General features: G+C 42.7%; 1 protein-coding gene across 1 annotated transcript in view; it reads right to left on the bottom strand.

Moving 5' to 3' along the window:
* The window catches only part of LOC132378572 (phosphatase and actin regulator 1-like), a 446543-nt gene that overhangs the window by 11496 nt on the left and 421486 nt on the right, over positions 1-13561 (bottom strand). The window contains exon 12 of the mRNA XM_059945581.1: positions 11503-11643. Coding sequence (XP_059801564.1) covers positions 11503-11643 — 141 coding nt within the window. The remainder of the gene's footprint in view (positions 1-11502; positions 11644-13561) is intronic.

The following is a 13561-nucleotide window of genomic DNA, read 5'->3' as shown; positions in this document are numbered from 1 at the left end:
CTGGGTCAGGGTTGGGAAAGGGAAGGGGAAGAGTCAGGTATTAGAGAGTACCCCAGTGGCTGTACCCCTTGACAATATTTACTACTGTTTGAGTACTGTTGGAGAGGGGACAGCCTACCTGGGGAAAGCAACAGTGGCCGTACCTCAGGCACAGAGTCTGGCCCTGTGGCTTAGAAGGATAGGGAAAGGAAGAGGAAGGCAGTAGTAATAGGGGACTGGATAGTTAGGGGGTCAGATAGGTGATTCTGTGGACGCAGTCAGGAAACCCGGATGGTAGTTTGCCTCCTTGGTGCCAGGGTCTGGGATGTTTCTGATCGTGTCCAAGATATCCTGAAGTGGGACGGTGAGGAGCCAGAGGTCGTGATACATATAGGTACCAATGACATAGGTAGGAAAAGGGAAGAGGTCCTGAAAGGAGAATATAAGGAGTTAGGAAGGGAGTTGAGAAGAAGGACCGCAAAGGTAGTAATCTTGGGATTACTGCCTGTGCCACATGACAACGTGAGTAGGAATGGAATGAGGTGGAGGATAAATGTGTGGCTGAGGGATTGGAGTGAGGGGCAGGGATTCAAGTTTCTGGGTCATTGGGTCCTCTTTTGGAGCAGGTGTGACCTGTACAAAAAGGACGGGTTGCACTTGATTCCTAGGGGGACCAATATCCTGCGGGGAGATTTGCGAAGGCTACTGGGGAGACTTCAAACTAGAGTAGTTGTGGGGGGGGTGGGAAGCAAATTGAAGAGACTAGGAGAGAACAGGTTAGTTCACAAATAGAGAAAGCTAGTAGACAGTGTGTGAGGGAGGATAGGCAGGTGAGAGAGAAGGGGAGCACTCAGACCGAAGATGTAGGGGAGAAGGAAGAGAAAGATAATAAAGTTGTTTGCACCATTTGGGATAAACAGAGAGTAAGAGGTGGAGAATTTTTTATATGCATTTATTTTAATGCTAGGAGCATTGTAAGAAAGGTGGATGAGCTGAGAGCATGGATTGATACCTGGAAATACGATGTTGTAGTTATTAGTGAAACATGGTTGCAGGAAGGGTGTGATTGGCAACTAAATATTCCTGGATTTCGTTGCTTCAGGTGTGATAGAATCGCTGGGGCAAGAGGGGGAGGCGTTGCATTGCTTGTCAGAGAAAATATTACAGTGGTGCTTTGGCAGGATAGATTAGAGGGCTCGTCTAAGGAGGATGGAATTGAGGAATGGGAAAGGTGTAATAACACTTACAGGGGTGTATTATAGACCACCTAATGGGGAGCGAGAATTGGAGGAGAAAATTTGTAAGGAGATAGCAGATATTTATAGTAAGCAGAGGGTTGTGATTGAGGGAGATCTCAATTTTCCACACATAGACTGGGAAGCCCATACTGTAAAAGGGCTGGATGGTTTGGAGTTTGTAAAATGTGTGCAGGATAGTTTTTTGCAGCAATACATAGAGGCAACAACTAGAGAAGAGGCAGTGTTGGATCTCCTGTTAGGGAATGAGATAGGTCAGGTGATGGAGGTATGTGTTGGGGAGCACTTTGGGTCCAGTGATCACAATGCCATTAGTTTCAATATAATTATGGATAGGACTGGACCCAAGGTTGAAATTTTTGATTGGAGAAGGGCTAACTTGAAGGAGATGCGAAAGGATTTAGATGGAGTAGATTGGGAGAATTTGTTTTATGGGAAGGACGTAATAGAGAAATGGAGGTCATTTAAAGGTGAAATTTTGAGGGTACAGAATCTTTATGTTCCTGTTAGGTTGAAAGGAAAGTTTAAAAGTTTGAGAGAGCCATGGTTTTCAAGGGATATTGGAAACTTGGTTCGGAAAAAGAGAGCTATTTACAATAAATATAGACAGCATGGAGTAAATGAGGAGCTCGAGGAATATAAAGAATGTAAAAAGAATCTTATAACCATATAACCATATAACAATTACAGCATGGAAATAGGCCATCTCGGCCCTTCTAGTCCTTGCTGAAAGAAAGAAATTAGAAAAGCTAGAAGAAGATATGAGGTTGCTTTGACAAGTAAAGTGAAAATAAATCTAAAGGGTTTCTACAGTTATATTAACAGCAAAAGGATAGTGAGGGATAAAATTGGTCCCTTAGAGAATCAGAGTGGACAGCTTTGTGTGGAGCCAAAGAGATGGGGGAGATTTTGAACAATTTTGTTTCTTCGGTATTCACTAAGGAGAAGGATAAGGTAAGGTAAGGGAAACAAGTAGGGTAGTTATGGAAACTATAATGATTAAAGAAGAGCAAGTTTTTAAAGAATATAAAACCATAGAACATAACAGCACAGTACAGGCCTTCACCCCTCCATGTTGTGCCAACCCATATAATCTTTATAAAAAAAGAACTAACCCCCCACTACCCCATAACCCTCTATTTTTCTTTCATCCATATGCCTATCCAAGAGGCTCTTAAATACCCCTAATGTTTCAGCCTCCACCACCATCCCTGGCAAGTCATTCCAGGCACTCGCAATCCTGTGTAAAAAAAATACCCCTGATGTCTCCCCTAAACATCCCTCCCTTAATCTTGTACATATGCCCTCAGGGGTTTGCTATTGGTGCCCTGGGAAACAGGTACTGACTATCCACCCTATCTATGCCTCTCATAATCTTGTAGACCTCTATCAAGTCCCCGCTCATTCTTCTACACTCCAAAGAGAAAAGTCCCAGCTCTGCTAACCTTGCTTCATATGACATTCTCCAAACCAGGCAACATCCTGGTAAATTTCCTCTGCATCCTCTCCATAGCTTCCACATCCTTCCTATAATGAGGTGACCAGAATTGAACACAATACTCAAAGTGCGGTCTCACCAGAGATTTGTAGAGTTGCAACATGACCTCTCTACTCTTGAACTCAATCCCCTTGTTAATGAAGCCCAGCATCCCATAGGCTTTCTTAACTACCCTACTAACCTGTGCAGCGACCTTGAGGGATGTATGGATTTGAACCCCAAGGTCCCTTTGTTCATCCACAGTCTTAAGTAACTGACCATTAATCCTGTACTCATTCTTCTGGTTTGTCCTTCCAAAATGCATCACCTCAAACTTATCCGGATTGAACTCCATCTGCCATTTTTCTGCCCAGTTCTGCAGCCTGACTATATCATTGAACAGAGAATAGTACAGCACATTACAAGCCCTTCGGCCCACAATGTTGAACCAACCTTCAAACCCTGCCTCCCATATAAACCCCCACCTTAAATTCCTCCATATATCTGTCTAGTAGTCTCTTAAACTTCACTAGTGTATCTGCCTCCACCACTGACTCAGGCAGTGCATTCCACACACCAACCACTCTCTGAGTGAAAAACATTCCTCTAATATCCCCCTTGAACTTCCCTCCCCTTACCTTAAAGCCTTGTCCTCTTGTACTGAGCAGTGGTGCCCTGGGGAAGAGGCACTGGCTGTCCACTCTGTATATTCCTCTTAATATCTTGTACACATCTATCATTTCTCCTCTCATCCTCCTTCTCTCCAAAGAGTAAAGCCCTAGCTCCCTTAATCTCTGATTATAATCTGTGCTCTCTAAACCAGGCAGCATCCTGGTAAATCTCCTCTGAACCCTTTCCAATGCTTCCACATCCTTCCTATATTGAGGCGACCAGAACTGGACACAGTACTCCAAGTGTGGCCTAACTAGAGTTTTATACAGCTGCACCATTACATTGCGACTCTTAAACTCTATCCTTCGACTTATGAAAGCTAACACCCCATAAACTTTCTTAACTACCCTGTCTACCTGTGAGGCAACTTTCAGAGATCTGTGGACATGTACCCCCAGATCCCTCTTCTCCTCCACACTCCCAAGTATCCTGCCATTTACTTTGTACTCTGCCTTGGAGTTTGTCCTTCCAAAGTGTACCACCTCAAACTTCTCTGGGTTGAACTCCATCTGCCACTTCTCAGCTCACTTCTGCATCCTATCAATGTCTCTCTGCAATCTTCGACAATCCTCTACACTATCTACAACACCACCAACCTTTGTATCATTTGCAAACTTGCCAACCCACCCTTCTACCCCCACATCCAGGACGTTAATTAAAATCACAACAAGTAGAGATCCCAGAACTGATCCTTGTGGGACACCACTAGTCACAACCCTCAAATCTGAACGTACTCCCTCCACCACGACCCTCTGCCTTCTGCAAGCAAGCCAATTCTGAATCCACCTGGCCAATTTCCCTGGATCCCATGCTTCTGACTTTCTGAATAAACCTACTGTGTGGAACCTTGTCAAATGCCTTACATGTAGGTCACATCCACTGCACTACCCTCATCTATATGCCTAGTCACCTCCTCAAAGAACTCTATCAGGCTTTTTAGGCATGATCTGCCTTTCACAAAGTCATGCGGACTGTCCCTGATCAGACCATGATTCTCTAAATGCCCATAGATCCTATCTCTAAGAATCTTTTCCAACAACCTTCCCACCACAGGCGTAAGGCTCACTGGTCTATAATTACTTGGACTATCCCTACTACCTTTTTTGAACAAGGGGACAACATTCACCTCCCTCCATTCCTCCAGTACCATTCCCGTGGACAATGAGGACATAAAGATCCTAGCCAGAGGCTCAGCAATCTCTTCCCTTGCCTTGTGGAGCAGCCTGGGGAATATTTTGTCAGGCTCCGGGGACTTATCTGTCCTAATGTAATTTAACAACTCCAACACCTCCTCTCCTTAATATTAACATGCTCCAGAATATCAACCTCACTCATATTGTCCTCACCGTCATCAAGTTCCCTCCCAGTGGTGAATACCGAAGTGAAGTATTCATTGAGGACCTCGCTCACTTCCACAGCCTCCAGGCACATCTTCCCACTTTTATCTCTAATCGGTCCTACCTTTACTCCTGTCATCCTTTTGTTCATCACATAATTGAAGAATGCCTTGGGGTTTTCCTTTACCTTACTTGCCAAGGCCTTCTCATGCCCCCTTCTTGTTCTTCTCAGCCCCTTCTTAAGCTCCTTTCTTGCTACTCTATATTCCTCAATAGACCCATCTGATCCTTGCTTCCTAAACCTCATGTATGCTGCCTTCTTCCACATGACTAGATTTTCCACTTCACTTGTCACCCATGGTTCCTTCACCCTACCATTCTTTATCTTCCTCACCAGGACAAATTTATCCCTAACATCCTGCAAGATATCCCTAAACATCAACCACATGTCCATAGTACATTTCCCTGCAAAAACATCATCCCAATTCACACTCGCAAGTTCTAGCCTTATAGCCTCATAATTTGCCCTTCCCCAATTAAAAATTTTCCTGTCCTCTCTGATTCTATCCTTTTCCATGATAATGCTAAAGGTCAGGGAGTGGTGATCACTGTCCCCCAGATGCTCACCCACTGACAGATCTGTGACCTGACCCGGTTCGTTACCTAATACTAGATCTAGTATGGCATTCCCCCTAGTCGGCCTGTCAACATACTGTGACAGGAATCCATCCTGGACACACTTAACAAACTCTGCCCCATCTAAACCCTTGGAACTAATCAAGTGCCAATCAATATTAGGGAAGTTAAAGTCACCCATGATAACAACCCTGTTATTTTTGCACCTTTCCAAAATCTGCCTCCTAATCTGCTCCTCGGTATCTCTGCTGCTACCAGGGGGCCTATAGAATACCCCCAGTAGAGTAACTGCTCCCTTCCTGTTCCTGACTTCCACCCATACTGACTCAGAAGAGGATCCTGCTACATTACCCACTCTTTCTGCAGCTGTAATAGTATCCCTGACTAGTAATGCCACCCCTCCTCCCCTTCCCCCCCTCTATCCCTTTTAAAGCACTGAAATCCAGGAATATCGAAAATCCATTCCTGCCCAGGTGCCAGCCAAGTCTCCGTAATGGCCACTACATCATAATTCCATGTATGTATCCAAGCTCTCAGTTCTTCACCTTTGTTCCTGATGCTTCTTGCACTGAAGTACACACACTTTAGCCCTTCTACCTTACTACCTTTACACCCTTTATTCTGCTTCTCTTTCCTCAAAGCCTCTCTATTTGTTAGATCTGGCTTTACTCCATGTACTTCTTTCACTGCTCTATCGCTCCATAATCTTGTAACCTTCTTGTAAACCTTCATCTCTTGTAACCTTCGACAACCTGCAGCTCCATCCACAACTCCTCCAATCTTTGTGTCTTCCGCAAATTTACTCACCCATCCTTCTGACTCTACATCCAGGTCATTTATAAAAATCACAAATAGCAGGGGTCCCAGGACAGATCCCTGCGGCACTCCACTAGTCACTGACCTCCAGGTAAAATACTTTCCTTCCACAACTACCCTCTGCTTTCTTCTTTTAAGCCAATTTTCTATCCAAACAGCCAAATTTCCACTTATTCCATGCCTCATGACTTTCTGGATAAGTCTCTCGTGACAGACCTTGTCAACTGCCTTGCTAAAGTCCATGTACACCACATCCACTGCCCTACCATCATCAATTTCTATTGTTACCTCTTCAAAAAACTCAATCAGTTCGTGAGGCATATCTTCCCTTCACAAAGCCATGTTGACTATCCATGAGTAGACTGTTCTTCTCCAAATGCTCGTGGATCCTATCCTTAAGAATCCTTTCCCATAGTTTGCAGACCACTGATGTGAGACTCACCGGTCTATAGTTCCCAGGTTTCTCCCTATTACCTTTTTTAAACAAGGGAACTACATTTGCCATTCTCCAGTCCTCTGGCACTTTCCCTGTAGCCAAAGAGGATTCAAAGATCATAGCTAATGCTCCAGGGATCTCTTCTCTCAATTCCCACAACAACCTGGGGTGTATCACATTCGGCCCTGGGGATTTATCAATCTTGATGTTTTTAAGAAGATCCAGCACTTTTTCCATCATCTCCACATTGCCCAGCACACAGGCATGCTCTATTTCGACCTCACCCTGATCAAGATCTTTTTCACTTGTGAATACTAAGCAAAGTATTCATTTAGGACCTCCCCAACCTCTTCCGTCTCCAGGCACATGTTGCCTTCTTTATCCTTTAGCGGTCTCACCTTCATTCTCGTCATCCTCCTGTTCTTCACATATGCATAGAACGCCTTGGGGTTCTCCTTAATCCTATATGCCAAGGCCTTCTCATGCCCCCTTCGAGCTCTCCTATGTCCCTTCTTTAGCTCCTTCCTGGCTACCCGATATTTCTCAAGAGCCCTTCCTACTTCCTGCTTCTTATATCTAACATCTGCTTCCTTTTCATTTCCCCACAGATATCCCACCGGGCACTTATCCCTGCAAGCATAAGTGCTACACCTGTCCCTACACCTCCTCTCTTACCACCATTCAGGGCAGTCCTTCCAGGTGAGGCAACACTTCACTTGTGAGTCTGTTGGGGTAATCTATTGCATCCGGTGCTCCCGGTGTGGCCACCTCTACATCGGCGAGACCCGACGCAGATTGGGGGACTGCTTCGTCGAGCACCTTTGTCCGCCACAAGAGACAGGATCTCCCGGTTGCCACTCACTTCACCTCTCCTTCACATTCCCATTCGGATATGTCCATACATGGCCCCCTCTACTGCCATGATGAAGCCAAACTTCAGTTGGAGGAGCAACATCTCATATACTGTCTGGGTAGTCTCCAGCCCCTTGGTATGAACATCGAATTTTCCAACTTCCGGTAATTCCCTCCCTCTCCCTTCCCCCATCCCACTTTCACTCTGCCTCCTCTTCTAGCTGCCTATCACTTCTCATGACTCTGCCTTCTTCTACTACCCATAGTGCTTTCCCCTTAGATTCCTTCTTCAGCTCTCCTGCCTATCCCCTCCCTGCTTCCCCTCCCCCCTTGATCTTTCCTCTGATTGGTTTTCCACTCTCCCCCCACCTTCTTTATAGGGCCCCTGCCCCCTCCTTCTTTAGTCCTGATGAAGGGTCTTAACCCGAAACGTTGACTGCTTCTTTCAACAGATGCTGCCCGACCTGCTGAGTTCATCCAGCTTTTTTGTATGTTAGATGATACTAAGATAGGTGGCGTTGTGGATAATGAAGTAGGTTTTCAAAGCTTGCAGAGAGATTTAGGCCACTCTTCTCTTAGAGAAGAGTGGGTGAAAGATGGCAGATGGAGTTTAATGCTGATAAGTGTGAGGTACTACATTTTGGTAGGACTAATCAAAATAGGACATACATGGTAAATAATAGGGCATTGAGGAATGCAGTATAACAGAGTGATCTAGGAATAATGGTGCATAGTTCCTTGAAGGTGGAATCTCATGTAGATAGGATGGTGACGAAAGCTTTTGGTATGCTGGCCTTTATAAATCAGAGCATTGAGTATGTAATGTAATGTAATGTAATGAGTTGGGATGTAATGTTAAAATTGTACAAGGCATTGGTAAGGCCAAATTTGGATAGGCTTTTTCCATTGCGAGGAGGGGAGATTCAAACAAGAGTACATGAGTTGAGAATTAGGGAGCAGAAGTTTAGTAACACGAGGGGGAACTTCTTTACTCAGAGAGTGGTAGCTGTGTGGAATGAGCTTCCAGTAGAAGTGGTAGAGGCAGGTTTGATATTGTCATTAAAAAAAATTGGATAGGTATGTAAACAGGAAAAGAATGGAGGGTTATGGGCTGAGTGCAGGTTGGTGGGACTAGGTGAGAGTAAGCGTTCAGCATGGACTAGAAGGGCCAAGATGGCCTGTTTCTGTGCTGTAATTGTTATATGGTTTATATGGTTTACAAGGATTCTACATCTTCCAAAAATATGTCACCTCTTTCTAAGGATTTGATTTCATTTTTTACCAACAGAGCCAACCCACTGACTCTGCCTATCTGTCTGTCTTTTCAATACAGTGTGTATCTTTGGATGTTAAGCTCGCAACTGTGATCTTCTTTCAGCCACAACTCAATGATGCCCACAATGTATTACCTACCGATCTCTATCTATCTCTATCTGTATGGTAGAAGATCGTCTATCTAATTTCGTACAGTGAGTGCATTCAAATACATTCCGTCTTGCATTCATCACTCTTTTTTGATTTGGCCCTGTATTATATTCATCCCACTGCAATTTTGCCATATCATCTGTTTGTCCTTCCTGACAGTCTACAATGTTTTGACTTGTATACCAGCTGCTTCATCTTCAGCCTTATCACTCTGATTCCAATTCCCTTTCAGAGAAATTTGGATAAGTACCTGGATGGGAGGGGTATGTTGGGGTGCAGATGCATGAACTAGATGGGCCAAAGGCTTGTTTCTGTGCTAGTTCTGGGGTGTGAGTGTCAGGTTGCTAGTTCTTCCAGTAATAAGTTGAACACAATGTGATGGCTAGAAATACCCTGAAGTAAGAAGTCTCCACTTCTCACCAGTTCTTTTTAAATTGTTTACCTTATTCAGGATGGATTTAGAGGTTTAAGTTTAGCTTATACAAATGACATTGTGGTTGTACTCAAATGGTAAAAAAGTGTTTTTTTTTCTTTTACAAGATCAACAAGGTCACGGCATGGTAACTCTGCTGTAACTCATGTGATTGGTGGATTAGGGAACACTATTTGTACTACTCGCTGGTTCGAGTACAATTGCATTTGGGAAAACCTGTTTAAATTTGTGCTTTGAAGACAACCGTAGTTATTTGTTGAGAAGTTGTTGTGTGAGGATGGCCATTATTTCCACCCTACAATGATGGGCTGCAGGCTTTGTGCATGGTTGAAATGGACATCTCTCACTCCGATAGCCTAGTGCATGTTTTCAAACAGGCCTGCAACTACACCATGCCTGGAATGCTGCCATGAATGTTGCCCCACTGTAGTCCTCATCATAATCTTCTCAGAGCTAGGACCTGGGCTATTCTTTTCCCTTGACCAGACTGCGTATGACCACTGCCCAAAGGCTCACCACATGCATTTCTGCATTGGCTATCATTGATCAGTGATAGCATTTGAGCTGGTGCCTGCAGATCAACTTGCAATTTTTAACTGATTTAAAGAGAAGCACAAAGGCACAATGTGCTCACGGTGAATGGAGGCAGGAATGGTTACACCATCTTCTGCTGATGATGTGGAATGAGCGATATCATAAGAGGAATTAGGTAGGACCACAGAATCATCTTCAATATCACTGTTCCATCTCTGGCCAAGGACACTGTGCCAGTAATTCAAAAATAATACTCTGTCATCCAGTTAGGTGAACCATTTAACTCATGCTTGCCCTTCACTGTCTACTCAGTTGTTCTGTGTTGTCTACTTATGGAATGGAGAGTGAGTTCTTTTAGCGTTTTCTTGTGCGTTTTATAGTTTGTCTCTATTTCCTGAACAGCTGGCAAGGTGTGGAATGTACAAGGGTTGAATACATGTCTTGGAGCAGTGCTATGTGAGAAGGCAAGTTTTGTACAAGCTGATGGTAGGAGTTCTGACTAATGGGTCTTGATAGGTGATTGCAAGGAACAATGTGAGAGGATGTTGGTGGATGGAATTTAATGGTGCATTCATTTATCTGTACAACACAAAGGTCTTAAACTTCCACTGGTGCTCACCTTCATTGGTGACATTAGCCTGGAAAACCTCATCATATCTGCAGAGAGAAGATCTCTCTAACTTCCTCCACCATTGTCAACCAAGATGCAAAACTCTTTGTCCTTGTTCTCTATTCAAGCATCAGTGACAAGATTTTCCACCATTAGCTATAGGCATAGAGCACTTCCCTTTTAAGAGAGGCGGGGTGGCTTCAATCAACATTTTTTAGGTTTCAGCTTGTACCAGACACCCATGAAGCTGGGTCCTATGTATGTGTAGCAGCACAGTGTGAATAGTATTGCATAGAAAATCAGATGACTGCGAGCTGGAATCACCAGTTTGCTCTATATCTTGCATTGATTCCATGGAACAAGGATTACTTTGCTATTATGATCCCAGTGCATGTTTCTAGATTTGGGAAAATTTGGGGGAAGTGGTCCATGGACAGTGGCTCATTGATGAATTACTTGAGAGTCAACAAATTCAATGACATTTCCTCCCAAGTTTCAGGATCCAGTATTTTATGAACGATCAATATTTTATGGATTAGTCGGAGTGCTGGAAAGTTTGTCTTCAGGCTGAGCACATGTACAGGCGCCCACATGTACAGAATTTACTGTCTGTCATACCTGCAGTACAGATAGAGTCACTGAGGAAAGTCAGAGCACGTACTGCTGAAAGTAGCAATTCATTGGATATAGTCAATGATGAACCTATGGTTCAGGGGACAGAGGCATCACCTCTATGCACGAACTCTCCACGTTTCAGTAGTGGTGTGAACATGAAACAGAGACACATGTTTACTGCAAATGCTGGAATATGAAGAACACATAAAATTGCTCAGGCAGCATCTATGGAGGGAAATGGACAGTTGATATTTCGGGCCAAGACCATTCATTTGGACTGTGAACATGAAACCCACATTCAGTAAAATGCGTTTATTGCTGTGTATCATTTGCTTTGCTGCTAGTTTTCAGCAAAACTAGTTAAAAGAAATGCTTATAATATTGCCATTCCAATACATCTGTATATTTGTTCCTGAGATCTTACTTTGTCAGCAGCTGTCAGTCTCGTCCACGGCTTGTCGGCACGTCTGTCATAGTCCTGGGCTTCAGCGACCTCCACATAGTCACTGAAACGGATAAGGATTTTTCTCTCCCTCAACTCCTCCACAGTAGGCCTCTGGCTAAGCTAGAAATAAAAAACAAAATTGATATTATAGATTGAAAAGAAAAGATTAAATTTAGTCATCTGCTTGTAATCTTTTTGAATACCTTGTAGAAGGTAGGTCATTTAAGTACATGTGAGTTCCATTTATCACATAAGTATAGGCTTAGCTCTGTAGGTAACTTTACTCACCAGTAAGAACTCTGAATATTGCCTATGTTTACTGTTCTGCCGCTAGAGGCACTGTTTGTTTTGTACAAACAACACTTCCTGCTCGTAAACTTTTTTTTACATCATTTCCTGCACAGGGTAATTTGGATTTTGACTTGGGGCAAACACAGTAGAACAACATCCATCTGCATTCACTCTTTATTTGCCCTTGAAACAGCAATATTTGTGAGTCTTAAGCTTTCTTAATATTGGTAAATAGTTCATCACTTTAAGCTATCATTGTGCCATAAATTCGCTCTGGTCCATGGCATAAATATAGACTATTGCATGTGTGTATTATCATCAGCATTTAATGCTGATAGTGAGAAAAATCAATAATATTAATACATTCATGTGCACGATGATCTGTATTGAATCTAATAAGTGTTTTACTTATCTTTTTGTAGTTTTTCATTTAAAAACTCTGAAGAAAGCTTCCAGCTTAGGTGATTTTTGAGAAGATGTTCAACTCCCTTTCTAGCTTTGTACACAACGTACTGCGTGGGCTGTTGAATGAAAAGTTAACTTGTCTTCTTAACCTCCTCTGCTCCAGAGAGAACAGATCTACCCTGTCCAGTCTCTCCTCATAACTGAAATGCTCCATCCCAGGCAACATTCCAGTGAATTTCCTCTACACTCTCTCCAGTGTTATAACATATGTAATCAGTGCTTCATCAACAGTAGCACAAATTTACAAGGGTTTCCCAGTACAGAATCAATCTAGCATATAAAGCTGATGTAATTACTAAATATGCAGAGACAGAAGAAACTACTTTTGCAGTTCATAAGAATGAACATGTGTATGTACACTAAACTTATGAATTTGGTAACAAAATGGGGACTCGTTCCTGAGTAGAGACCATAACTTGGGTGTTCGTTACCTGGGGACGCCTTCATAGTTTTCATCTTCTTACCTCGGAAGGATGCCTTAGGATATTATGTAGGTGCTACATAAAAGTAAGTTATTTTACATTTTGCTTTTTTTGTTTGGCATTCAGTTGAAGGGTGGCAATAATTTGCCCATCTCACACCAAAAGAAGAGGGGTTACTTCTGGTGCTAAGTTTTGTATTGAGTAATCTCAGTGAACTATGACTGTGCAATGATCCTTAGCTCATACAGGTATTCATATTGATTGAAATCATGCTACAAATACTCAGCTTTCCTAACACTATTTCTCACTCTACATAAGCTACCTGACCTGCTGAATATTACCAGCATTTTCTGTCTTTATTAAATCACAATTTAGTTTGTGTTTAAGTTTCTACAATGTATTATTTTCCTGAGCACTGTGCTTTGCCTATTTTTGCTTGTTCAGGCAATCAAGCAATCTCATTTAATCTTCCTGGTGTGATCTCCTCAACAATTATATTTCTTGGATGGATAAGCATTGCTGCATGTAGATCTTTCACTCACTTTCACCTTTACTGTAAAAATATTAAGTATTATAGTTGGTAGAACAACCAAATTTCAGAGATGGTTTAGCATCTGATTAAATAGATTATATTTCTAGATCTCTTTCCAGAAATATTTCCATATTTCAGTTTTCTGATTAGAATAGATCACACAATTCATTTCATATATTTATAGCTATTGGCTGTAATTTTTTGCTAAGTACTGACATGGTGGGCTTCAGGGGGGTATAATAAAACCACTATATTGATACTGTAGAAAAACCTCTTCTCAAATGAATGTGAGAATGTATAGGTCCAGAAGGTATCTTTGCTCACTGAA

The sequence above is a fragment of the Hypanus sabinus genome, chromosome 20 (genome assembly GCF_030144855.1).
Source record: "Hypanus sabinus isolate sHypSab1 chromosome 20, sHypSab1.hap1, whole genome shotgun sequence".
Lineage (NCBI taxonomy): Eukaryota > Metazoa > Chordata > Chondrichthyes > Myliobatiformes > Dasyatidae > Hypanus > Hypanus sabinus.
The sequence above is the reverse complement of the archived record's forward strand: the minus strand, read 5'-3'. Positions and strand labels throughout refer to the sequence as shown.